Source organism: Rattus norvegicus, chromosome 19 (genome assembly GCF_036323735.1).
Source record: "Rattus norvegicus strain BN/NHsdMcwi chromosome 19, GRCr8, whole genome shotgun sequence".
Taxonomy (NCBI): domain Eukaryota; kingdom Metazoa; phylum Chordata; class Mammalia; order Rodentia; family Muridae; genus Rattus; species Rattus norvegicus.
The window spans coordinates 68,692,228-68,720,169 of record NC_086037.1 but is presented as its reverse complement, the minus strand read 5'-3'; the positions used below and the strand labels follow the sequence as shown (position 1 = coordinate 68,720,169).

Sequence of the window (27,942 nt, the reverse complement as noted above, 5' to 3'; positions counted from 1 at the left end):
TTTACTGTGCATGAGAAACTCGGTTCCACTTTATTTCCAGGCTGTTAACGAGTCCTGTGGGTTTAGCATTTCAGGTGTGGAATTACAGAAACAGTGTAAAAGTGGGTGAGAGGGATTAAATAAGAAACGCACTGGCTGTTCACACCAGAGTCCTTTCATACTGAGTCACGCGTGTAACTGACACAATGAGAAAAGCACGCTCCACTTTCACAAACTGGCATCTCCTGGGAGTTAACCGACACAATGAGAAACACGCGCTCGCTCTCTCTCTCATTCACAACTGCATTTCCCGTGAGTTTAAATAAAAAAAGCTCATTGGGTGTGGGATCCTATCATGTCACACTGGCTCTGTGCTGTGTGGGAACGTGCTGGGCTGTGTGCAGCACAAGCTGGATTTAACGGAACATGAAGGGTACGTGTGGGGCGGGGATCTGCATACGTGTGGCATGTAAAGGTACTGTCTGTCCTCTGAGTTAGTTTGCAGAACGGCTGCTGAGCCCTGGCTGCCGGCGTGCACCGTTCCCGTGGAGATCTACTTCTGTGCAGAGTAGTAGATGGTAGTAAAATCTTCAGCTCTTCGGGCTCCTGCGGCTGTGCTCCAGAAACCACCACTGAACCTGAGAAACATTAAGCGAGATTCAGAAACTTTTATGCTTGTAAAGGGCCAAGCAGCTCAGAGCCCGACAGACAGGACGGTTTTCACCTTCAGATCAACACTGGCTCACGCAGCTGGCCAGCGCCACGTGAGCTGAGCATGTAGACTTGTAATCCCAGAACTTGGGAGGGAGGCTGAGGCAGGAGGATTGTTGCAAGGTGGAGGCCCACGTGGAACACAGAGTAAGCTCCTGCCTCAACTTCCCCAACAAAAATGTCTGCTGTGGTAAGTGGGAGAGGGAGCTACCAAAAGTTTGGTGGAGAGCTTACTGGTTCTGGGGATGCTTCAGTGAGGTCAAGTGTACTCCATGGTTTGAGGTAAAAACAGCCACAGCAGATCACTGGGCTCTCCCTGTCTGCCCTGCTTTTGCTTCTAGATGGCTGGGAGGAGCTCCTGCAGTGACGGTGCTGAGGGCAGACCTCTATTCCTTTTTTTTTTTTTTTTTAATTTATTTAATGTTTGAGTACATTGTCACTGTCTTCAGACACACCAGAAGAGGGCATCAGATCCCATTACAGATGGTGTGAGCCACCATGTGGTTTCTGGGAATTGAACTCAGGACCTCTGGAAGAGCAGTCAGTGCTCTTAACCTCTGAGCCATCTCTCCAGCCCCCAGACCTCTATTCCTAAGAGCCTCCCCTCCCTTCCTCCCTTCCCCTCCCACTACAGTTTTAGAGCCTCTCCTTTCTACCCAGGATGGAGGGCCCCCAACACCCACCTGTGTTGCTGGGGTGCCTAGCAGCCACACTCCTGTGCACTTGGAGCCTGTGTACGTCGGGGTGACCGTAGCTGTCTCAAGGCGGCGTCTCCATACTGGATACCAGAGCCCATCCTCTCGGGGTCCAGCTCACCTGAGGACCAGGACAATCCCTATGATTCTGTGTTCCCCAAAAATGCGCAAAGTGGAAGACGACAGAGTGTAACATCCCATCCATTTGTATCTTCATTGTGAAGAGCAAAAATGTATCTACTAAAAAAGATTGTCGTTTTTTGAAACAGGCTCTCACTATGTAGCCTTGGCTGCTCTTTTCTTGCTATGTAGACCGGACTGGTCTCCAGTGCAGAGCTGTGTCTGTCTCTGCCTCCCTAACCCTGGGATCAAAGGAGCGTACTGCCACACTGGGCTGGAAAAGAAACGCTTTAATTTTAAAATGCATGTGTGTAACGCGTGTGCAGGTGTGCAACACATGGATTGCCAGAGCTCAACTTGCAAGCTTTCTACTTGTTTTGAGACATGGGTTCTCTGAGACTCGGGGGTTCATTAACTTGGCAATGCAGTCTGGTGAGTGAGCCTCAGGGGTCTTCCTGACTCTGCCTTACCAGTGCCGTGATTACTGACGCGAACCACCACACCCAGGTTATTACACAGGTGCTGGGGATCGAATCAGGCCCTCATATTTATATGCTTTCATCCTGGTGCCTAGAAAAGCTATATTTATTTGAGTACATGATATCAAATATTCCTAGGAGGATCAAGAGCCCATAACAATGGCTGACTTAAGGGACTTTTGGATTTTTCAAAAAGTTTAAAGAGTGTATATGCACGCATGCATGCGGGTGCCCAAGAAGGCCATGAGAGGGCATTGGATCCCTTGGAATTAGAGACAGTTGTGAGCTGTCCATGGGATTTGGAGCCTCTGCAAGAGCAGTGTGTGCTCTTCGCCTCTGAGCCACCTCAGCCAGAGCTTTGGCTCTTTGAGTGGGACTATGTGACAGCACTATGCATAGAAAGGATCAATTTAAAACTAAGCGATAGCAATGCTCACTAATTTGTAATAACCTAATTTTGACAGCACCCTGTGCACACCCGTCCCCTAACCAGAGAGATTCCTGGACGCTTCCCCAGGCAAGTGTGACTGACTTGCTATATATAGCAGTGCTTTACTACAGCCTTGCTCGTCCCAGCCAGCAGGGGGCACTGTTGAGCTACAGGGCAAAATCCACAGACTGAGGCCAGGGAAAGGCTGGTACCTGATTCAATTTTGTTAAGTATCTTCCTTGCGCACTGCATGAAAGCCTCTTCGACGTTCTCGCCAGTCAGTGCACTGGTTTCCAGGAACATGAGCTCTGCAAATGTTATTAAAGAGAGAGGGAGCCACATTTAGAAGAGATTGGGAGAGAGTGATTTCTAGAGTCTCATTACAGTTTCTCGTTCATTTTGGAGGGAGTGCATGCTATGGTGCGCGTGCGTTGGTCAGAGGACAGTTGGTCACAGGTCAGACTTTTCTTCCTTCCACTGTGTAGACCACAGGGATGGAACGCGGGTCCTCTGGCCCAATGACAGAGACTTTCAACTGATGACAGCCTATTCAGGATTCTTAGGTAGTTACATGCAAAATCCAGTACCTAAATCTTCTCTTTCTATAACTATAAAATCAATACAAATAAATATGTATTTTTGTTGTCTGTTTTTATGAGAGAAGGTTCACATAGCTGAGGCTGGTCTTGAACTCTTGACCCTCTTGCCCCTGCCTCCAAGTGCTGGGATCAGGTTCCACCATATCCAGGTATGTTGATGTGTTATGGGAGCCCAACGCTTGCTGAGGAATGGCCACTGTGCCCTGACCCCTGAATAGACAGGATGGAGGAAGCACACAGAACTGTGTCAGTCGCTACCAGAGTGGGGGCTGGCTGGCTGAAGTCGAGACTTAGAGCCTGACTTTCTCCTCTGAGTGATCTGCGTGCTGATAAATCACTGCACGGCATACATATGAGCAGGTCCATCCCAGCCAGACACAGCCCCGTTGTCCAAGAAAAGCCATTTACATTCCCTTCGAAAATGTGTGCATTTGGGCACAATTTTTACTAATTTAGCTCTCCTCTAATCGATACTAATCATTAATACTAATTGGGGAGGTTGGGCAGTTTGATTTATTTTTATTATTTTTTTTTTTGGTGAGTGTTTTGCCTGAATGGATGCTTATGCACCACATGGGTATCTGGTGCCCAAGGAGGTGGTAAGCTGGGAATTGAACTCGAGTCCTTTGCAAGAACGAGTGCACTTATCCATCTAGCGCTGCTGTACTACTTGGATTCATGCTCTTGGATGCAGAGAGGGGAAAGCAGCGGAAAGCCCGCTCCTGTTGTCAGGTGCACCGCAGCCATTAGCCTGTACTAATGGGTCAGTACTAATGGACAACTTTCCTGATCATGCTAAACAGCTCTTGCTTTCTAAATAGCTCTAAAATGCCAGGGGTGGGGGAGCAGAGGTGGCAGGGTGGAGGTGGGGTGGTGGCACACACCTTTAATCTCAGCACTTGGGAGGCGGAGGCAGGTGGATGTGAGACCAGACTGGTCTAAGGATCGAGTTCCAGGACAGCCAAGGCTACACCAAATCAAATCAAAACCAAGGGGGGTGGGATGGGGAGGGGGAAACGTCCTCACAGAAGAAGGGGAGGGGGATGGGATCCTAGGAGGTTTATGGCCGGGGAAACCGGGAAAGGGAATAACATTTAAAATGTAAATAAAGGGCTGGAGAGATGGCTCAGTGGTTAAGAGCACTGACTGCTCTTCCAGAGGTCCTGAGTTCAATTCCCAGCACCCACATGGTGGCTCACAACCATCTGATGCCCTCTTCTGATGTGTCTGAAGACAGCTACAGTGTACTCATATAAAATGTAAATAAAAAATATCCAAAAAAAAAAGGAAGATTAAAGATTAAAAAAACTCTGTAGATAATCAAACATAAAAGAAAATTGAGCAAAGAATGGTTCATCAAAGTGAAGTTTCAAATGGAGAATTAACACATGGAAATAGATTCAAACTTTCAATGATCCAAATTCAAAACCAAACTGAAATAGCATCCTCCGGTATGTGACTGGACAAAAATACAATTGCTGAACATACTAAGACACAGTAAAACAGGCTCTCTCATGTTGCCCAGATTGTAAAAACCAGTGAAATGTATGTAATGTATGTAAATGTATATAAAAACATCTTTCACAGTTAAAAAAAAAATCAAAACCAGGGGCTGGGGATTTAGCTCAGTGGTAGAGCGCTTACCTAGGAAGCGCAAGGCCCTGGGTTCGGTCCCCAGCTCCGAAAAAAAAAGAACCAAAAAAAAAAAAAAAAAAAAAAATCAAAACCATACAAACAACTAATGCTAACACAAGGCTCTCAACCTGTGGGTCGTGACCCTAGGGGTTGAATGATTTTCATAAGGGTTGCCTAAGATTGCTAACAGTAGCAAATTTATAGTTGTGATTTATCAACAAAAATATTTTTTCTGGCCAGGTCACCACAGCATGATGAACTGTAATGTATTACAGGGCCAACATTAGGAAGGTTGGGAACACAAATCTCCTGTGTAAGACATAACTAGTTCTCTTTCCTTTTTCTTTCCTCCCCACCCCCTTTTTGAAACAGTTTCACTGTATAGCCCTGGCTACCTTCAAGCTTTCAGTAAACCTCCTACTTCTGCCTCCCAAGTACAAGAATAACAGGCCCCAAACACCAAGCCTGGCTCATGTTTAGCTCTTAGTAAACACCCATCAAGCTGGGAGAGCAGGTTTCTCGTTCGTCCTTGATTCCAACCAGATGTGGACGGAAGGATGGAGTAGTCACAGCTGGCCCTCAGAATTAAGGCTCTTCCTGAAGGTTTATAATGCTGTTATTTCTACAAGCGACTGCTACTTTTGCAATGCAGTTTTGACATTAATAAATTTGTTACTCAGCTTGGTCTACAGAGGGAGCTCCAGGACAGCCAAAACTACATAAAAAGACTGTCTCAAAACAAAACAAAAACAAGCAAGATAGAAGTTTGTTACCATTGAATGAATGAGTTAATGTAAGAAAGTAGCTCAGTGGTAGAGCATTTGCCTACCAGCTGGGTTCGATCCTCCGCTCCAAGAAAAAAAAAGAAAGAAAGAAAGTGAAGCCGGCTGGTTGTTTCTTCTGCTTCCTTTCTATGTAGATGACGCTTTACCAGTTACACTTCAAAAGTTACATTAACAAACGTGCTGCCCTAAGACAGCTAACAAACCAGAGACACAAAGGCCCCACAGAGAGTAAATACCTTGCTTCCCTCGGCCTGTTGACCTGTGTCAGCAAGTGGGACAGACTAAGGTGTGCTGAACCAGCCGGAGTTGACAGTGGAGACCCCAGTTTCATGAAACAATTTAATCTCAAACCCCACCGATGGTTTAAGCCCCATCCACCCACTGTCGCTGTGCCCAGACCACTCTGAGAGACTCTTTAAGAGGAAAAAGTCACTTGCCATTCTCTTGTGCGAACCTGGAGGCTTCAAGGAAGGTGACTTCCCGGTCGGCATCCAGGTCCTTCTTGTTCCCGCAGAGAATGATGACGATGTTCTGGCTCGCCAGCATTCTGGCATCTGTTAACCAATTAGTAAGCGCATTGTAGGTTTCTCGGCTGTGTAACATAAGATTGTGGAAATAATACATGTATTTTATAAAACTAGCAACTGTTTCCAGCCATCCTTACCATGCACACTGCTTATCAACACTTCAGAGAGGGCAAGGGCGCCTCAGAGGGGACATGGGAACGTGAATGCTTGATACATCAGACCCATGGGCTATGTTTAGCTTTTGTTACAATGAAACCCGTAAGTCAGAGACTCTGGGTTCAAAAAAGGGCTTTCACTTCCCAAATGCAACTGAACCCCGAGTATGTGCAAGGTACGTGCCTGGCTTACAACACTAATCAGGGTCACCTGTGGATTTGTGGGCTCCTTGACCCACAGGAGTCCACTCTGCAATGACCTCCTGCCTCTCAGAGCTGGGGCTCAGGGACTTCCTGGCTTTGTTTACCCAGGACCAGCTCAGATCTTCAGGTTGGCTCCCATATTTGAGGACTGGCACAAGTGATGTCACACCCTGGCAGGTTGAGTCTCTCATGGCACTGGGGTGAAGTCAGGAGTATCGCCCCCTCTCAGAAGAGGAAGGCAGCATAGCTGTTCTCTCCTGTGTCAGGTTCCTCCCAGGAAAAGCCCCTTGCTGGAACCTTTTGGATGACCTGTTTCCAGGGCAGTGCTGCTAACTGAGGTAGTGATTGGTGAGATTTTGTTGAAGACGGGAATGTGCTGCAAGCTGCAGTGGCCATCCTGTGGTCACCAGGCATGCCTGGCATGGCACATTGAAATGTGGCCAGAACAGGGTAGGAGTAAACTAAGTTGTTACATGTCGTCAGTAACTGCAACAATGTTTCAGTTACATGCCACCAGCAACTGCAACAGTGTTTCAGTTACATGTCGCCAGCAACTGCAACAGTGTTTCATTAGCTCATTTAACCACCTCCACAGCTTTCTAAGGACCCAAGAGTCTTACCCTTATCAATGAGGAAACCAAGACCAAAACAGGGAGGCCCAGGCCTAGGGAGATGGCAAAGCCATTGGTTGATCTGAGCCTCAGTCTGGGTCTTTAGCCTCTTGGTTACTTCTGAGGAGGCACAGAGCCCTGCAGACCTTGAGGAGCGTGTCCCACACGGTGTGAAGAATGAGGCAAAAGGCTTGTTTCAGTCCCAACAGCTCACACACTAAAGACCTTTATGATTCCCCAGGAAAGGGCCCAGAAGCCTCCTGGGTACAGCTGTGCTGCCTGTCCAGACCAAACTAAATCACACATCTCTCTAACACGGGGATGCAGAACATCAAGTAGCCTGTGTGATGGGGAGGTGACATTACCTGGTGATGTCATAGACGAGGAGTGCCCCAGCCGCACCTCTGTAGTAGCTTCTCGTCACAGACCTGAAGGGATGAGAGGGGCTTCTAACAATCAAGGCCCTTTACTTCTCCCCACAAAAAACAATGCTTCCTTTTGAACCACAACATAGGGTGGGCCAGGACGAGCAGGTGCTCTCTCCGAAGCAGGAAGAGCCCAGAGGTTCATGGGTCTGCAATGTGGCCAGCAGGCACCAGGAGACCCTCATATCTCTGTCTTCCCCCTCCAGGTGCCCTGTTGGGTTCCCTTTCTTCTTCCCAGGAAAAGCCCGGACGGGAACAGCCTGGATTCCTGCCAGGGGCCTCGTTTACTCTGACCCACACAACATCCTTCTTCACCCCTTGCTCTACCAAGGACTGGGTCTTTGTCCACCTCACATTTTCAACCATCTGTTTCTCAGTAATATATTTTCTCCCCTGTAATACCGGCTTCGCTCTCTCTCTTTGCTAGGTTTTTTTTTTTTTTTACTTCCTGTGTATGATGTTGGGGTGGTGCATGTTGGTGCCACAGCATGTAAGCGGGAGGCAGACAACTTTGTGGAGATGGAGTTCAGCCTGTCGGGCTTGCTTAGCCAGAGCGTTTAGCCTCTGAGCCGTCTCGTTAGGTTTTTTTGTTTTGTTTTTTTTTTTTTTTGGTTCTTTTTTTCGGAGCTGGGGACCGAACACAGGGCCTTGCGCTTCCTAGGTAAGCGCTCTACCACTGAGCTAAATCCCCAGCCCCAGGTTTTTATACTTGTTCTGGCACCTCCTGTGGTCTCGACCCCCTGGATTCAAGTGATCCTCCTGCCTCAACCTCCAAAGTAGCTAGGACTATGGGTACCACCACACTCTATCCGCCAAGTGTAATCAAAAGGTGAAAAGCCTGTGGTGGGGGGTGTCACTCCTTCCACACTGAATGAAAGCATGACTAAAATGTTCACACACCGCTGTGCATCCACGGTTACAGGATGCTAACTGCACAACCTGACTAGCAGGGACCTGGAGTTAGCCTTTCTGAGTACCAGTTGTGCCAACGTGCCCAGCAGGACTCATAGCAACTGGCATGGTATACTCCAGTTAGCGTAAAGGAATAAAAACCCTCCATAGAAGTGTAATACGGAAAAAACCATTTGTCTTGTTGCTTTCCCTTGATTTTAATCTAAAAGCATGCATATTATGGGATGGTGCTACGCACCCGTCATCCTGGTGTTCATGAGCTTGATACATGAAAGTCGTGGGCTTGAGGTCTACCTAGACTGTAGTTAGAGGCTGGCTCAAACACCAAGCAGGGGGGCTGGAGAGATGGCTCAGCGGTTAAGAGCACTGACTGCTCTTCCAGAGGTCCTGAGTTCAAATCCCAGCAACCACATGGTGGCTCACAGTCATCTGTAATGGGATCTGGTGCCCTCTTCTGGCCTGCAGGCATACATGCAGGCAGAATGCTGTAGATCTAATAAATAAGTCTTAAAAACAAGCAACATGGGGGCTGGAGAGATGGCTCAGCGGGTAAGAGCACTGACTGTTCTTCTTGAGGTCCTGAGTTCAAATCCCAGCAACCACATGGTGGCTCATGAGCATCTGTAGTGGAATCTGATGCCCTCTTCTGGTGTGTCTGAAGACAGCTACAGTGTACTCATATATGATAAAAAATAAAAATATTAAAAAAAAAAACCAAAAAACCAACACCACCAAAAACCACCAAACAGACTGAAGCCAAAACCCAACTGCACGGACACCCAGCACCGCATGCTCCTGACCGAGTTGCCACCTCTGAGAGTCTAGTGATCTTTTGCTTGTTTTGGTATCTGGGGTCCAGTCAGGGCTCTCTCAGCACTGAGAGTGCCCAGATTGAGCTGGAGCTTTTGAATTCAGTGTGCATGCCGGTTTGAGACCATGCCCAGTGAAGGAGTCAAGCTAAGCAGTCCAGGTTCCAGCATTCTTAGTAAATTAGAAGGAAAGTTACCTGAACCGCTCCTGTCCAGCCGTGTCCCATATCTGTAACTTCACATATTTACCACCAACATTTATTATCTTTGAGCCGAATTCCACTCCTATGGTATGATTTGAGTCATCTTTGACTAAAAAGAAAAACAAACAACAAATAATTACATTTTAGGGCACAGAGGCAACAGATCAAGGTTTAAACAGGAAAGTTAAGATGGATCGGGGGGGGGGGGCTGGAGAGATGGCTCAGTGGTTAAGAGCACTGACTGCTCTTCCAGAGGTCCTGAGTTCAAATCCCATAACCACATGGTGGCTCACAACCATCTGTAATGGGATCTGATGCCCTCTTCTGGTGTGTCTGAAGACACCTACAGTGGACTCATAGACAAAATAAATAAATAAATCTTTAAAAAAAGATAGATCAAGGGCTGGAAAACTAAACAAATAGGAGACTGGTGTGAGTTTGATCCACTTTGGCTTGTATACTAAGTCCCTGGCCAGTTGGAGAGCTAAGAGATGAGAGATGATCCATTTCCAAAGATGAGCCACCCAGGGCAGCTGAAGGCTATAACCCACCCAACTGCACTCTGATGTGTATCTGGCTACTCTGCCAGGAAACAGGGTCCTACTGAAGAACCCTTTGCTGGGCTCACCATCTTGTCAACTCTTAGGATAAGAAAATGGTATACACCGAGCCTGAAACACTAAATAAAAACTCCATCATGCAAAGATTTAAGAATGTAACCTATTTGGACACGGTGGCAAAAACCTTTAATCCTAGTGCTCAGAAGTCAGAGGCCTTGGGTGAATTTCTGAATTCAGGGCCACTGTGGTTTATGTAGTGAGTTTCAGGGCAGCCAAGGCTACATAAGATGACCTTGTATTTAAAAGTACTCTCACCCAGCAGTAGTCCCTGCTGTTACGATGCTGACCCACCAGGCAGGATGTGCCCATTGGTACAACTGTTACAGGAGTAACCAACCATCCAGACTGGATGTGAGGCCTGCCCCACGGGAGGAAGTTCATAATGGTTCTGCAATCCTGGCCAAGAGCCCACCTCAAGAGGTTATGGGGCTTAGTGGGGCACCTGCTACAGCTGCTAAATGGGCGTGTCATGTTGTCAAACCACCTCCTAAATGTTTGCATTTATACCCTTAGGTTAGGGCCCTTCTCAGCCTCGGTCAGAGAAGCTTCCTTTTGGGTGGGCAGACGTTAGTGCAGAGACTCACAGCTGCTCAGAGTGCTGAGGGTAAGGCTGAGTGCCGCTCACAGTGTCGGGTGGGGGGATGGGGGCGGGTGGGTGAAAGCTGTAAGACCTGTGGGCGGGAGGAGCGCTATGTCTGGACACGATGTAGCCACCGCACTCACGGAGCTCACAGCACCTGTGCCGAGTTGCCTGTGTAAGACCTGCACAAAATCGAGCCCGTCAACATTTCAGCATAGAAGGGTGAGGGACTCATTGGGCAAGGCCCCACCAGCTGAGGAGACATTAGCAGTTAATGACTACTAAGGGAGGGAGGGTTGTTTAAATTCAGGGGTGTAGCCACTGGTAAGCTGCCTGTTGCCTACGGTCCTATAATTACCCCCCCATACATAGGCAAGCAACCCAAATCAAAGTTGGTGATATGACAGGAAAGTAAGGGTGGGGTGTGTGAGGAAGAGGGTTCTGGAGGAGGTTCTAGAAGGTGGGGTATGTGAGGAAGAGGGTTCTGGGGGAAGGTTCTAGAGGGTGGGGTGTGTGAGGAAGAGGGTTCTGGAGGAGGTTCTAGAGGGTGGGTGTGTGAGGAAGAGGGTTCTGGAGGAGGTTCTAGAGGGTGGGTGTGTGAGGAAGAGGGTTCTGTGGGGAGGTTCTGGGGCATTGGCTGGTCTTCCAGAGGATCCTGGCACAATTCCCAGCACCCACATGGCAGCTCACAACTCTTTGTAACTGTAGTCCCAAGGGATCTGACACCATCACACAGGCAGACATGCAGGCAATACACCAATGCACATACATTTAAAAAGGAATTTAAAAAAAGTGGGGTTGGGAATTTAGCTCAGTGGTAGAGCGCTTGCCTAGCAAGCGCAAGGCCCTGGGTTCGGTCCCCAGCTCCGAAAAAAAAAAAAAAAAAAAAAAAAAGTGAAGTTCTTTGAAACCATGGTTTTCCCCCTGCAAGCCCAGCTTTCCCAGAAGCACGTGGTGCGTGCAGGTGTTGACCCGAGCTGCTGAGGGCTGCTACTTACATTTCTTCTCAATGAACTGATGGAGCAAGCAGGATTTGCCAGTTCCCGCATTTCCAATGACCAAGAACTTAAACAAGAAATCTGAAAGTCAAAGAAAGAATGAGAAATAACTTTAAAGGGAGCTGTGATGCATTCTTAGGCCGTGGTCATAAATCTAGTGAAGGGTTAGTTGCTGGTTACGACACAAGAGGTAACTGAGTCTTCCGTGGAAACGCACGGCCGCCTGTGCTTATTTACCCATTTCACGTCTGTGTATTTCTAATAAGCTCAGAGCTTCTTCAAGCTGCTCCTTCGACAACTTCCTAAATGTGACGGTTGAAAATTAGCTGCAACAATGAATAAAACGTGTCCCGGCTAGCCACGACACACACACACTCTCAGCTGCAAGCAAAATTAGCCAAGAGACAGAAGCCTGCTTCTCCTTCCTTCTCTATACGTTACGTCTGAGTTCCCAGACGTGTGGCTGTGTGTCACTTCTCATCCCTTGGCTGGAGTTCCCCAAAAGCAGCTGAGGTCATGTTCAGGCTGACTGAACTGACTCAGGGCAGACAGGGTCATTTAGTTTGGCATAGTTCCTTTTTAAAACAAACAAACAAAAAACAAAAAACAAACCAAAAACCTATTATTTTATGTTTTGTGTTCTGCCTGAATGTCTAGACACCATGTGTGTGCAGTACCTGCAGAAGTCAGAAGAGGGCATACAGTTCCTCCTTTTGTGGGGACCCCAACCATAAAATTACTGTCATTGCTATGATTTTGCTACAGTTATGAATAATAATGTAAATATCTGATGTGACCCCGTGCAAGTGTCAGTTGACCCCCAAAGGGATAGAGACCTGCAGGTTGAGAACCGCTGCTCTGAGACCTCTCCAGTTTCTGGGGTATTCCTTTTTTTTTTTTTTTAAGATTTTTATACACACACACACACACACACACACACACACACACACACACACACACTGTAGCTGTCCTCAGACACACCAGAAGAGGGCATCAGATCTCATTACAGATGGTTGTAAGCCTCCACGTGGTTGCTGGGAACTGAACTCAGGACCTCTGGAAGAGCAGTCAGTGCTCTTAACCGCTGAGCCAACTCTCCAGCCCCTGGGGTATCCCTTTTACAGGACTGGAATAAAAGACTTTCAAGATGGAATTTGTTAATTAATATGAAATAGCTTCAGAAAGTCAGGGTTGAAAACTTTCAGTGTACCAGAAGCTGGCCTTGAACTCTTGGTCCTCCTGCCTCTGCCTCTTAAGGGCACCATTACAAGTGTGCCAACATACCCAGCACTTCAACTGCTCCCTTCCTCCCGCCCTTCATCTCTCTCTCTAAGACAGGACCTCACAATGTAAACCAGGCTGGCCTCAAACTCCAATGATCTACCTGCCTCCTCCCAAGTGCTGAGATTAAAGACAAGCCAGCTAGCTTGCTTTCTGGTTTTTTGGTTGTTTTTTTTTTTTTTTTTTTTGGTTCTTTTTTTTCTCTCGGAGCTGGGGACCGAACCCAGGGCCTTGCGCTTCCTAGGTAAGCGCTCTACCACTGAGCTAAATCCCCAGCCCAATTGCTTTCTCTACTAAGAACTCTAGTCCTGCAGAGCTGGGAGCTGCACACCATTGGCTCCTTGCTCCAGAAGTAACCCTATCTGCTGCAAGCCCCGCCCTGACGGCACTGCTCTGTAATCCTCTCTCCAGACCACATCCTCTTCCAGATGGGACCATGTGCTCATGACCCTAGCCGCTCCTGTTCTCCCCCATTAAGCTGACAGGTGCTAGTTTTTGATATGGCCCTGCCACCACTTTCTGGAACTATAACCATCACTCAGAGATTAAGCCTATTTGGTCTCCAATGATGTCCAAATGGTTGCAGAAAATCATGGGACAGTGCATTAGAATTGTCAGCATTTAAATACCAACAACGTCAGCTTCCCACTGCATGTTTTTAAAGCATGGCATGGAGACCCTGCTCTTCTTTCTTCCTGAGTGCTTCTCTTTCTTTTAATAATTATGTATAAAATGTATGTTAAAATATATTTTAATAAACTTCAATTCTGTTTCAAAAACAAGTTATAATAAGGGCTGGAGGAATGACTTATTGATAAGAGCACTGGCTGCGTTTGCAGAGCACCTAGGTTTGTTTCCCAGCATGCACGTGGCAGTTTACAGCTACTTGAAACTCCAGTTCTAGAGGACCCAGCATCCTCATCTGGCCTCTGACGCATCAGCTGCACACATAGTGTACACTTACATACACACAGGCAAAACACACACATAAAAATAATTAAGCTTAGTGTGTCCATACAGTGTGTCCATACAATGTGTCCATACAGTGTGTCCATACAGTGTGTCCATACAATGTGTCCATACAGTGTGTCCATACAGTGTGTCCATACAATGTGTCCATACAGTGTATCCATACAGTGTGTCCATACAATGTGTCTATACAGTGTGTCCATACAGTGTGTCCATACAGTGTGTCCATACAGTGTGTCCATACAATGTGTCCATACAGTGTGTCCATACAGTGTGTCCATACAATGTGTCCATACAGTGTATCCATACAGTGTGTCCATACAATGTGTCTATACAGTGTATCCATACAGTGTGTCCATACAATGTGTCTATACAGTGTGTCCATACAGTGTGTCCATACAGTGTGTCCATACAGTGTGTCCATACAATGTGTCCATACAGTGTGTCCATACAGTGTGTCCATACAATGTGTCCATACAGTGTATCCATACAGTGTGTCCATACAATGTGTCCATACAGTGTGTCCATACAGTGTGTCCATACAATGTGTCTATACAGTGTGTCCACACAGTGTGTCCATACAATGTGTCCACACAGTGTGTCCATACAATGTGTCCACACAGTGTGTCACACAATGGACTGGAACTTTGCCTTAAGAAGGGAAATGTTTCAAATACTTGCTATACCAGATGACCTTTAAGGACATTAGTGACATAAACCGGTCATACAATGACAGATACTGATGATTCCATTTACGTGAGGACCTTACAGTAAACTGAAAGTGGGTGATGGGTGCCAGGGCCTGGATGGGGTAAAAATAGAGAACTTTATCTCATGGCATGAGCATCGATCGGCTTTAGACATGAGAGTTCTAGAGACTGTAGGTCACCACTGAATTAAGAAATGTGACTGTGCTTTAATACCACTGAAATGTACATGCAAAATTTCAGTCTTTATATCATACATACGACATATGTGGTGTGTATGAATGTGGTAAGCTTGTGCCATGAGACATTTCTGGAGGTCAAAGGACCGTCTCGGGTGCTGCCTGTTGCATTTTGTTTTGTTTGAGACAGGGTTTTTTTGTTTTTTTTTTTTGTTTTTTTTTCAAAGATTTATTTATTCATTTATTATATATAAGTACACTGTAGCTGTCTTCAGACACACCAGAAGAGGGCATCAGATCCCATTACAGATGGTTGGGAGCCACCATGTGGTTGCTGGGATTTGAACTCAGGACCTGTGGAAGAGCAGCCAGTGCTCTAACCACTGAGCCATCTCTCTAGCCCCCTTTGTTTTTGTTTTTGTTTTTAATCTAACAGCGTGCACTGGCTGGAGAGCTGGTGATTCTGTCTCCTGTCTCCACCTCCCATCTCCACGTAGGACACCAGGATCCAGCTGTGTGTTACACTAGTACACTCAGCTTTTACATGGGTTTGGAGGAATCACACTCAGGCTCTCCTGGAGGAAGAGGTGGGGGCGGGGGGAGTGTGTGTATCCCCATCCACAGGAAAAAAAACATGGAAAACCAAGCCTAATCATTCTCGCTAAACAGCTTTTCACACCAAGAACCTGAAGTAAGGTGGTTACGATTGCCAGGCCAAGGGAACTGGAATGTCTCCGCCTTGCTCAGTAGTCTCTTCTGTTAGGAAATAAAGTTCTATAAGATGTAAAGAGAAGATTTAAAAAAAAAAAGGATGAAATGTTGGGTCTCTTATTTCTTGAGTATTGTGGGAGAAGGAAGAGAGGCTGGGACACTGAACACTCTGGACCTTGGATTCACGCAGCTGAGCATGGACTTTGGCTCAGATTTGTTGAACCATCCTCCATAAACTATTGACTGCACCATTGCCACGCCTGGGCAGAGGGTGACATATAAGTGTTCCATGATGGAGAAAGGACCGGAAAGATACATGATCTCTATGCAAAAACACGGAAGCTCAGAAAGCTAACAGATTATAAACAGAAGACATTTTGTTTGAAATCACTTTGGCAAAATATCCAAGAATGGTCCAGCGTTTAGGAAACCAGGAGTGACGGTGCCTGGCTGGAACAGTGCAGGTGCAGTCTGGGGGGAAGGGCGGAGGGGGTCTGGAGTACCTTGGACAACGTCAAAAACCCACTCACTCCTCTCAGGAGGGTGGGAACAGTCCCTTTGGAAAATGAATTATGAGCCGATACTGTAATTATTCCAGATAATAAAGCCCAAGTCAGGAAGTCGACAATAAAAACCCCAGAAAGCAATGTAGACACAGGGACACAGAGCCCCCCTCCTCCCCACAAACACACACACACACACACACACACACACACACACACACACACACACACACACACAGTCCTCTGAAGATAAGTTTACAACCAGAAACTACAAAATCCCTCCTGAGGACATTATGATTAGTGGCATAAGCCAAATGGTGATCCTGTTTGGGTGAGGGTCCTGGAGCTCACACACAGAGAACAGGGGCACGGGGGTGGGGATGCACCTCAGTGCCTCACCGCATGCAGACCCTGCCTTCAGGACCTGCCAATGAGCAGCCTGGTAGGAGCCATCAGGACAACGAGTAACATGAAAATGCAGTTAAAAATGAAGGGGGGGCTGGGGATTTAGCTCAGTGGTAGAGCGCTTACCTAGGAAGCGCAAGGCCCTGGGTTCTGTCCCCAGCTCCGAAAAAAAGAACCAAAAAAAAAAAAAAAAAATGAAGGAACAGGGGGTTGGGGATTTAGCTCAGTGGTAGAGCACTTGCCTAGCAAGCACAAGGCCCTGGGTTCGGTCCCCAGCTCCGAAAAAAAGAAAAAAAAAAAAAATGAAGGAACAGGAGGCTTGGGAGAACGGGTGCAATAGTCTAGATGGCCTAGGAAGAAAAATGATAACCATTAAACATAAGTTCTCACAGAGCCTGGTACTCCAACCTTTCCATTTGAGAGAATGAGGCAAGAGAAACACAAGTTCGAATCCAGCCTGGACAACTTTGTCTCATAATAAAAAGTGAAAGCAGAGGGCTGGGCATGTATCAAGGACCAGGCAGTAGGGCATGCCTGCAGTGTCCAGAGGCCTGGGTTCAGTCCCCAGTGATGAAAAACCAACAAAACCAGTACTCAACGCAGATCGAGGAACAGACAAAGACACAGTGAAGAGAGGATGTGTGCAGTGGAAACTGTGGGAAAATTACCAGCAGGCAATAGAGCGCCTCTCTCTCTCTCTCTCTCTCTCTCTCTCTCTCTCTCTCACACACACACACACACACACACACACACACACACAGAGAGAGAGAGAGAGAGAGAGAGAGAGAGAGAGAGAGAGAGAGAGAGAAAAAACCAAACCAAACCAAACCACCACCACCAAAACAAACACACAGGGGGACCCTGAAAGAGAACGAAGACAGAGGAAAACCTAATATTTGTTAACGAGGGTCAGCACCAAAAGGCACAGTGATTGGGGGCTTTATGACACTAACATTAAAGGAATCAGCTGGGTGTGGTGAGTCATACCTGGGCTCCCAGGTCTGGGGAGGCACAGGCAAGAGGGTCACTAAGAGTTCAAAGCTAGTCTGAGCTACAGTGTGAGACCCTGCTTCAAAACAAGGGCCAGGGGCTGGAGAGACGGCTCAGTGGTTACGAGCACTGACTGCTCTTCCAGAGGTCCTGAGTTCAAATCCCAGCAACCACATGGTGGCTCACAACCATCTGTAATGAAATCTGGCGCCCTCTTCTGGTGTGTCTGAAGACAGCTACTTATATTTATAATAAATAAATAAATATATAATATAATAAATATATAATAAATATATAAATATAATAAATAAATAAATCTTAAAAAAATTGTAAGAAAAAAGGATTTAGATGGTAACCAGGGATCCGTGAGACCCTAACCCAACAACAATAACATCCCCCACTCACCCATCCAACAGCCAATCAACAGAAAGGAGGCGGAGAGAGAGAGCTAAGGTGGCAAGGGGTTGTGGAAGGAACAGCACAGGGCTCTGAGCTGAGAAATTTTATAGTTTATGAATATTTATTACATGGCTGTGTGTGTGTGTGTGTGTGTGAGAGAGAAAGAGAGAGAGAGAGAGAGAGAGAGAGAGAGAGAGAGAGAGCGCGCGAGCGAGCACGAGCATTCTGTTCCCTTCCAAATCATGGTGGAATGAATTTCCATCCTCAGGGTATTTCTTTCCAGGATCCTCTTGAAAACCCCATGGTTATGACACTCACAAGGTAATGGTTTCTTCAGGGAGGAATTAGCTCCAAGGCAGGAAAGAGTCTATATCCCAAAATAGGAACGCTAAAATGGGACCTCATGCCAGTGTACTTCTAACTTTCCATATGATAAATGTCAGATGGGATGATGGGAAAGCTATCAAGCAATCAGCAGCAGTGAGTAGACACAGCCACCCTTCCTTGGAAGGCACTATGGAGCAGAAAAGGTCACAGTAGTCAGAGGACATGACACTCAATGCCCTACCTCCTCCCCAGACCCCAGCAGACCCCAGCAGACCCCAGCAGGATGGTGAGCCAAGGCACAGAACAGTGTGCAGTAGGGACCAGTGGAAATGACGAAACAGCATTGCACACTGTGCTCAACATCCAGTGCCTGTGACCTCAGGCTTGGTTGGCCGACAGTGCCTGTCTGCAGCTCTGCCAGCTCTGACCCCATTTTGCTTTAACTCTGGTCCTGTTCTCAGACTCGGATCATGGCCCCACGCTGCATCATGGGACCCTGCTATCTTTTTTTTCTTCTGAGTGCATTGTGGAACTGGCTGTTAAGATAAAACTTATCTGAAACTGGATGTCCAACCCCCAAGATGAGAGAATGCCAATGTGTGTGTGTGTGTGTGTGTGTGTGTGTGTTCACACCACCTGCAGTCTGCCAGCACTAGACCTCAGGAGACAACAACCTGGTCCTCCCAAGAATGCTGCCCACTTCTCCAAAGGAGAAAGTGGTAAGGAGACACAAACATGGTGGCCCCCTTCCAGGACACACACCCTCACATGCTAACACCCTCACAGCGGAGAGCTTTGAACACGAGTTCTAGAATGCCTTCTTAGTTTCCCCTTCATATTGCCACTTTGAAGTTGAGGTTGCTGCAGGCCATAGAGGGATGGGGGCCCTTGAACTGCACACCCCCCAGGGTCCCTCTTCCTAGTCCAAGAGGCACTTGGCTTTGGACAGGTAGGTGGAAGATTTGGGGCCTCCTTGCTTTCAAGCTTAGAGTTTGCGAGATGAAGACCAATAGAGGTGTGTCAAAGGATGCGGGAAGAATCTATTTTGAGATACTGAATGGCAGATTCAGCTGGACGATCCTGTGAGCAGACAAGGTTGAAGCCACGGGAAGCATCCCTCAAACGGGTTGACCATGAAAGGCCCCTGGTGAAGTCTGTGCCCTTGCGGAGGGAGAGAATCCTGACCATCTCCCCGCTACAAAGCTCACCGCCCTGGAGCAGCAGATCTGGTAGAAGACTGGGCCAGGATGTTGCAAAGCACATGTCCTCGCAACACAGAGAAGCAGGGCAGTAAATGCAGACACTGGAGCTGGGGGGGGGGGAAGGGCAGGGTATCTGGGAAGGGCACAGACTTCACCAGGGGCCTTTCAAAGAGGCAGGGACTTTCACTTCAGGATCGATGTAGTCAGTGATGGGAACTGGGCAGAAGGCGCCCAGGGTAAAGCCAGGGAATTGAATACCTGAAGCAGAAGAAGAGAAGGTGGCCAGAATTGACCCTGCAGAGCCATGAGGCTGAGGTACTGACCAGTCCTCTGTAGAGATGCATCAGGCACCAGGTCGGTCAGGAACTGAGGACAAAGCAAGATGGCCAGCAGATGACCCTGATGACGGCTTGCCCAAATGTCTGTGGATGACAACAATCTAAAAAGAGCTGGCAGGGCTCAGCATGAAGGGCATGTACATTTCAGAAAATGCGGAGTCTGGTGTCCTCCTGAGGGAAAGGCAGCCCAGAATGAGAGGTCAGCACCAGTGTAGGACACAGCGAGCTAAAGATAAAGATGTCCGATTAGGGCAGAAGCCCTTAATCAGGAACAAGTTTTAAGTGTATTAAAGAGTAGACTGTTGGACTTGATTAGGTTAACGGAAGGATGAAGCCGGGCAAACACTAAAGAAACAAGGGCAAATAGTCTGTCAAGATGATTTTCAGAAGATTGCAAAGATTGCCTCCCAAGTACTGGTATCACAGGTGACCGCACCCAGTGTGAACAGCTACCTTGATTGATGGCTGATTCAAAGGGCCCTCCCGATGTGCCTTGGCATAGTAGATGGGCGGGTAAGCGTGCTAGACAGAGAACTGTCAGCTGGCTCTCAGCTCTTCCTTTATGGGGAGCAGGCTCATGGGGTGTCAGCTTTGACACACCGAGGGCAGGGACCCGAGGTCTCATCGTCTTAGAAAGTCTGACCTCCTATTGCGATGAGTTCTGTGATCTGGCCACCACAGGCACACACAGAAAGCATGGGCTCTCTGAACAGGATACTGTACAGATGGACAGTGCCCATGATCTAGAGGCCTCCTAGGTCTGAGGGACCACCGTGCACTCCCACTTTGTAGCCGAATTAGCCCTGGATCCACAGATAGGTTCCACTCCATATGGATCACGGTAAGTCAACAGAATCTGGTCACATGGCTAGGGGTGAGGAAGGTTGGCCTCTCGGACATCTCCAGCTGCATGTGGGATCTCGGTCCACCTCATAGTGGGTTTGAGTTCTGGGCACGAAGTATATGGCTCCCCTCCCATCCGCAGATAAGACTAACCACTGACTAATGCACATACCTGCTTCTTGGGGTGGGAAAGTCCCCAGTGTAGCAGTGGGCAGAGGACCGACCATTAGTGTCAGAAGAGTTTTGATCGGCCCTGAAAATTGAGGCCTGTCAACATCTAGAAATCGTCTATGCATGAGCAGGGGTAACTAAGGAGCAGGAATTGTGTTCCTGAGAAATGAGCCAGAACCTTTGTGATGTTTTTATGACCTCGGCAAGCCTGCCTCATACACACAAAGTACCAGGTTTGATACCCAGTGTTCATGAGCTGGGCGTGGTGGTGCACACCTATAATCTCCCACTCAGAGGGTAGAGGCAGGAGCATCAGACATTCAAGGTCATCTTTGCCCGCACAAGGCGTTGGAGACCAAGGTGAATGAGAGGCTACCAGGTAGTCCTGAGCTGGGACAAAGGGGAGTCCTCGTGCAAACAGTAACAATGAAGCCAGAGGGTTGGGGATTTAGCTCAGTGGTAGAGCGCTTGCCTAGCAAGCGCAAGGCCCTGGGTTCGGTCCCTAGCTCTGAAAAAAAAAAAAAGAAAAAGAAAAAAAAAACAAAAACAAAAACAAAAAAAAACCAAAAAAAACAAAAAAAAAAAAACAATGAAGCCAGACACCTGAAAAGCACTGGGGTTGTGCACTGAGCAAACTCCACAGGGTTCTGAGCTGCGTCTTGGGCACAAATGTGCCCTGCAGCACCTGAGTGGGTACCCCAGGCCCTGCTTGTCACCCCATGACTTCTTTGGCTGGCCCACCCCCACCCCCATCTGACCCTTAGTCTCTCCAGGGCACCTCCAGAGCTGGCAAGTAGGTTCTCCCATGCTCTGCTCCGAGGGAGGCTTGGCAGGGCCTTGGCTCCAGATCCGGGTCCTCGGCAGGGAGACTTGTTTTGCCTATTTTCAGGCTACAGGAGGTGCCCGTGTGATCTCATCGGTCCAGGAAACTCAGTCCACAGAACAGGTTTTATTAGCCTTCCATTTCCACCACCACAATGGGACTGTCTGATTTCTGTCACAAGCAGAATAATAAAACCAGGCCTCCACGCCAAGTGTCTGTTTATTTTGGCTTTTTGTTTCCTCTTCTCTGAGACCGAAAATCATGGTTGCTCCAATGGCTTCGCATCAAAGCCAGTTCTGGCTGGCTGTCCTTGGATTGCACAGAGGACCAAGACAGGTCATCTGGACCCTGGGATCCCAAAGACGAGAGTTAACTTTCTAATACTGAAAGAAGGTTCGTAAGCAAGAGCAGAAGGACCCATGAACTGTGCCTGGAATTGTGTTTCCCTTCTGAGCATCCGACAATCGATATGGTAGACTCACTGGAAGCCGGTGGGGCTGCTAAATGCACGCTCTACACATATCGCCAGCTATGACAAAATGCTTTGTTTTCAGACCTCTACTTGCTTTTCTGCAAGATTAAAAATTTATGTTTGGAAAGAAAATGATAAACATCTCTCTAAAATAGGCCTCCCATTCATAATTTATTAGTACTTTATGAATAGTGTCTTTTTTTCCCCCCATCTAAATATCACTGACTCCTTAAGGGTTAAATGCCAAAGCGTACCGCACCTGGGAGAAGATGGAGACGGATGTGGTGGCTCAGTCTTGCGACCTGTTTCAGGAGATAGAGGCAGAAGGACCGGATGTCTAGCCTGGGCTACATGAAACCCTGTCTTTTTCTTTTTTAAATCATGCCGGTGTGTGCGTGTGTGTGTGTGTGTGTGTGTGTGTGTGTGTGTGTGTGTGTGTGTTGGTGGGGATGGTGTATGCACATGAATGCAAGTGCCTACAGAGGTCAGATTTGATTTGTTGGGTCCCCCTGGATTTGGACTTAGGGGGTTGTAACTACCTGAACTGGGAATTGAACCTGAGTTCAATCCCAGCACCCAGCTCACGACTGCCTAGAACTCCAGATCCAGGAGATCAGATGGCCCCTTCTGGCCTTGTAGGCACCCATTCACAGGGCATAGTCACTCATATATGCACGCACATACACACACATGCAGATGCACACACACACTCACACATACACACACATACACACACATACACACACACATATACTCACGCACACTCACACAGGCACACAAACACACACACACACACACACACACACACACACACACACACACACACACACACACGATGAGTAGTTAGCAGAAAGCACTCTGATGATCTCAGTGTTGCACGTCAGACACCAGAGTGCTATGTTCTTTACTAGGTGAAGTATTCCATGCTGAATTTACTACAATGGAAGCAACCAGCAAGAATGGACTTCCTCTGTCTCAGGAGTCACTCACGCAGTACACGGAGTAGACCGAAGGGGGTAGACACCTGTCTCAAATTCGTCCTGCACGCACTGTTTAGTGATTTCTGTGACCAGCCATTTAGTGTCCGTCCAGAAATACCCTACTCTGTCTGATCAGCCCCAACACGGGGAACTTAAAGGTGTGTTTTTCTTGTGCTTTTTAAAAAAAGATTTACTTATTTATTATATTTAACTACACTGTAGCTGTCTTCAGACACACCAGAAAAGGGCATCAGATCCCATTACCGATGGTTGTGAGCCACCACGTGGTTGCTGAGATTTGAACCCAGGACCTCTGGAAGAGCGGTCAGTGCTCTTAACCACTGAGCCACCTTTCCAGCCATCTCTCCTAAAGGTTTATGTAACTGAAGGATAGTTTTCAAGCCCTGGGGTCTCAGGCTACTGATCTTGGGGTTAGCATTGGGGTGGTCCAGCTAGTCCTCACTGAACCCAGGGGACTGTTTCTCTTTTTTTTCTTTTTCTTTTTCTTTTTTTTCTTTTTTCCTGGGCTGGGGACCGAACCCAGGGCCTTGTGCTTGCTAGGTAAGCGCTCTACCACTGAGCTAAATCCCCAATCCTGGGGCTGTTTCTCTAACAATAGAACCTCCCTCCTTTCAGATCAGGGGGGCTCAGGCTGAGGATTCAGTGTCATGTTGTTTGCTGGGACCAAGATTGCTGAAGGGAGGAGGACTTGTTTTGCTTAGTTTCACAAGGGTCATCCCATGGGGCCTGGGACGTTGGAAATAGATGCTAGGATGCAGAGCGAAGGGTGTACAAGAAGAGACAGGTTGTCGATAGTAATATCAGATCATGAATCTATTAAGGGATAGATAATTGATAAGTACGCACCCCCCTCCCAGAAACCCACCACAGACATACCTAGAGTATGCTTTACTAATATAATATACTAGGTGCCTCAGTCTAACCAGGTAGACTGGGTAACCACTGCACCTTTCCACCAGAAGCCTACCTGTGTAACCTTCCAATTTGCATTATGGTATCATGTGATCTGAAGCAGTGATCGCGGGGTTAGGGGATTCGGGCTCAGGAGGTGCTGGGCCTCACTCAGCCAGTGCGGGGTGTAGCAGCCGCTCTACAAACAGGAGGCAGAAGCACTCACTGCCTCTTAGCTTTCATCAACCTCCACCAAGCCACAGAGCCTCCCTTTCACAAAAGAAAGAGAACCAGCCCCAACACGAGGAACTTAAAGGTTAGGCAAACATTCCTCTGCCAGCCAACAGGCAAACGTCCTCCGGAAGGAGAGGACCTGGTTGTTTTAATTTGGGGAACAATGCTTTGTAAACACAGCCACTGATAAGGGAAAGTGACAGCCTTTGCCTTGGTTTTGGGTGACTTTTCTTTCAGGGCAGAGGCCTTAGGGAACACTTGTGCCTCTTTCTAAAGATAAACTTCTACTTATTAATATATAATAAATACTGTAATATATTATATATACATATATACACATACACACACACACGTTTCCTCCATTGAAAGAAATATTAGATTCAGACTTAGTTAAAAATTAAAACCCTGGGGGTTGGGGATTTAGCTCAGTGGTAGAGCGCTTGCCTAGCAAGCCCAAGGCCCTGGGTTCGGTCCTGGCTCCAAAAAAAAAAAAAAAAAGAAAGAAAGAAAAAAGAAAAGAAAAGAAAATTAAAACCCTGGAAACAGGAACACATGTCTATAATCCTAGCACTTGGGAGGCAGAGGCAGGGGTATTGCCATACGTGTGAGGCCAACCTGGGCTACACGGTGAATTCTAAGCCATCCAGAACTATAGAGAAAGACCCTGTCTCAAAACAAACAAAAAAATAAAACTAAAGTCATATTTGGGAAAAATACCTTGAAATAAGGGAAAAGGTAAATATTCACAGGGCTGCAGAGATGGCTCAGTGGTTAAGAGCACTGACTGTTCTTCCTAAGGTCCTGGGTTCAATTCCAGGCACCCACATGGCAGCTCACAACTGTCTGTGACTCCAAGATCTCCCTCGCACAAGCATACACCTGGGCAAAACACCAATGCACGTAAATTAGAAATAAGTAAATTAATAAACAGGCACACACAAAATGTGTGTGCCTCCTGGTATCTTGCACATGCTAGGTAAGCTCTCTGCCACTGAGTTTTATCTCCAGTCCCTGAGGTAATACTAACAGTGACAGCTTCACGATCAGAGTTTAATCAGTACGCTGTGGTGAGCAAACCCTAATTAACTTTGCGTGCCGTGAAGCAGAGGGTGTGTGGTGATGTCCGCCTTATTACCTATCATTTCCTGAGAGAACCAAGGGACAAGGCTGCCTCCCATGCTGTCCTCCTCCTGCCTCACTTGGCCATGACACCGGGAGGCTTTCTTTGAGGGCTCTACTCCTCCCAGGAACTCCTCAGGCGACTCAAAGAAAAGGATGACAATGAGCTAGAGAGTGTATTTTGCTGGAGGCATTTCTTATAGTGGCTCCTGGCAGAAAAATCAAACCACACCACACCACACCACACCACACCACACCACACCACAGAGGCATACATAGGCCACCTGTGGCCTTGACAAAGCCAGTCACCCACTGGATAGTGCCTTTAGCGTACAGGGACAAGCATTATGCCCCAGTGCCACAGGAAGAGTGGATGCTGGTTCTGGGTGATAGTGGACCAGGCTGTTGTGTGCCTCATGACACCCTTTCCAGGGTCCCACCCTCTCAAAGTCCAAACCGCCGAAGTTCTTCAATTGTGTCCTCACCTTTCTCAAGGTAAGGTGCCCAAGCCACACTCCCAGACCTGAACCCCAGGTCTGCCTGTCCACTTGCCTGTCTCTGACCCATCTAGGTCAGCTCTTTCTCACACAGCCGTGCTGAATCCCTCAGAGCTGCTGCCTGGCTTATAATTGTTCACCCACTAAGGCCACATCTGAAATAAAAATCTACTCCTCGCTGGACTGCAAACTCTTGGGGAGGTTTCCATCGCACTCAGACAATGAGTAGAACCTTCCTGGAGGTACCCTGACCCCACCCTGTGGCAGGAAGAAAGCAGGGGGCACATACTGGATGGGGATCACCTGACAGATCACCACGATTTTCCGTGGGAGTCCCTCTCTGGGACCAGCACAGACTGAGTCAAAGTTTCAGGTCTCAGTACAGGCAAGCGTGGGCCAACCATGCATAGTAGTAGTTGTTTAGTCTTACCTCGGTTGGGGGAGGGGGAGCACCCAGCACGTGCATTGAGAACGCCTGGGTGCTGCAGGAGCAAACAAACAACAACAACAACAAAAAGATGAAAAAAAAACGAAAACAACAACAACAACAAAAAAAAAAAAACCAAAAAAACAAAACCACAGCTCCATATCCAAGGCCTCTGGCCATAAAGAGGAAATATATTTATAAATCTCTATAATGCAAACATATGCTGGAGGAAGGGAGGAAGGGAAAGATACAGGAGGCCAGGGGTCTCCAGAAAAGAGGTGCGTTCATCCACTTAAAACTCATTATAATCTCAATGCAAAGAAAGGAATTCCAAACCTTGAGAGGCCCACAGCCGTGCCCCCAGAGCCACTGAATGCAGGCGTGGCCCAGAACCTTCATCCCCGCGGTTGGTGCTGCAGTGAGGAGGGGGGAAACTCAACGATAAATTGGCTCTTCCAACCCTGAGCCATTTAAACAACCCAAGGAGGAAAATGTAGGGTGAAACCAGGGTCAAAGCAGGGGGGACCTTGGGAGAGAGATTCACAGCAGCTCTGCACAGCTGGGGGCACCTGCTGGCCACCGAGTCCAGCCCAGCGCCTGGCACCCCTAGCTCCTCAAGATTCCAACCTATCCTGAAACACCCAGACATTCTCAAGTTCCAGCTCGACCTTGACACCCCAAGAATCTCAGGCTCCCAGCCGCTGACACTTCAGGATCCTCAGTATCTCCACCCGGCCCCTAACACCCAGATTCTCAGGATCCCAACTGCTGACATGACTAGAATCCCAACCCAACCCTAAACAACCCAAGATTCTCAATATCTCCACCTGGCCCCTGACACCGCGAGGTTTGCACGACATCTCGATAGTCTAGACACCGGCTCTGGACACCCTGACTGACCCCAGCCCCCAACATTCCGGGACCCCAAGGCCTGCCCCTCTATCCTCGCACGCAAGCCCGCGCGTCCTACCGTAAGTCTCGGACATGGCGGTCTGCGCCATCCTGCCGCCACAGCTCCACGGGGTTCGTCCTCCAGTCTCCGCAGAGCGAGAGGAACCGAGTGTGGAGAGCCGGGTACGGGCCCACGGCGAGCCGGCCACCGGCTGCGGCCCAGCGGGACTCGGCTCCGCGCCTGCGCACCGCCGCCCGGCGAAGCAGCCGGGCGGAGGGGGGAGGGGCGGGGTCGCAGGAGGAAGGAGGAGCGAGGTTGGGGAAGGGGAGGAGGGAGGGCAAGAGAACTGGTTAGAGGCTCCTACTCGGAGGAGGAGGCGAAGGTGAGGGAGGATGAAGGAGGGAACCAGGAAGGAGGAGGGCGGGGCTCGGGAGGGGGCGCCTGCGCCCCATAGGTCCTCCCAGATGGCTTAGCAGTACAGACTCAGTCTTCCTTAAGTGTTACCTACCAGGCTAGGGTGCACAGCAGGCCGCCCGCCCGAGGGCTTGTTTTGACAGAAAGAGGGTTCACCAGCAGAAAGCCAACTCCAGCTCAGGCAGGTGTGCTTGGTCACGTGAACTCTCCTGCTCCCCGCTTTAGTGGACAGTGCAGTGTTGCGTGGCCCTGACTGCAGGCTAATTTCAAAGGTGTGTTCGGTTTATGGAACAATACAGGTCAGAACCTATTCCTTCTTCCGAGGAAAAGGGTCGGGACACTTATTGAACGGGAAACTGGGGACAGGAATTTGACCCACCTGAGCAAAGCAGGGCCTAAGAGCCTGCCTTCTTCACAGCTGCAGAGACCGGATCTGTGGAAAAATAAGACGTGGGGAGGGAAAGGATCCCCCTTCATCCTGGAATCTTGTTGAAGTCCCTTGCTGGCACAGCATGCGAAATTGACTGTTGAGATTGCCTGGCATGGTGTCCCTTGCCTATAATCCCAGCATTTGGGAGGCGTAGGCAGGATTGTTTCAAGTTGAAGGTTTACCTGGGCTACACAGCAAGGAGGGAAAACAGATGATAGAGACACGACTCCAAAAAAAAAA

General features: G+C 48.1%; 1 protein-coding gene and 1 long non-coding RNA gene across 4 annotated transcripts; both read right to left on the bottom strand.

The window, feature by feature from the left end:
- On the bottom strand, positions 1 to 27,942 carry Rab4a (RAB4A, member RAS oncogene family). 3 transcript variants are annotated; one of them, NM_013019.2, is made up of 8 exons: positions 26,937 to 27,089; positions 11,478 to 11,558; positions 9,274 to 9,388; positions 7,296 to 7,358; positions 5,871 to 6,025; positions 2,627 to 2,722; positions 1,374 to 1,506; positions 1 to 617 (listed from the first exon to the last, which is right to left on the bottom strand). In NM_013019.2, the coding sequence occupies exons 1-7, from the start codon at positions 26,965 to 26,967 to the stop codon at positions 1,391 to 1,393; spliced, it is 657 nt and encodes a 218-aa protein (NP_037151.2). In that variant the 5' UTR covers positions 26,968 to 27,089; the 3' UTR covers positions 1 to 617; positions 1,374 to 1,390. The 3 variants fall into 3 exon arrangements, with proteins under 3 accessions (NP_037151.2, XP_063133871.1, XP_063133870.1); XM_063277801.1 differs by lacking the exons at positions 11,478 to 11,558; positions 26,937 to 27,089 and having other exon boundaries at positions 5,871 to 5,987; XM_063277800.1 differs by lacking the exons at positions 1 to 617; positions 1,374 to 1,506 and having other exon boundaries at positions 2,636 to 5,987; positions 26,937 to 27,942.
- On the bottom strand, positions 12,909 to 26,929 carry LOC134483403 (uncharacterized). The gene is made up of 2 exons (XR_010060287.1): positions 22,057 to 26,929; positions 12,909 to 21,673 (listed from the first exon to the last, which is right to left on the bottom strand). It is a non-coding gene; the product is annotated as an uncharacterized LOC134483403 (long non-coding RNA).

Coding starts and splice junctions, on each gene's coding strand:
- Rab4a (NM_013019.2), bottom strand. CDS start 26,967: ATGGCGCAGACCGCCATGTCCGAGACTTACG. Junction 7,359..9,273: donor GCTGGACAGGAGCGGTTCAG/GTAACTTTCCTT, acceptor TCATCCCTTCAG/GTCTGTGACGAGAAGCTACT. Junction 1,507..2,626: donor ACTTAACAAAATTGAATCAG/GTACCAGCCTTT, acceptor CCTGGTCCTCAG/GTGAGCTGGACCCCGAGAGG.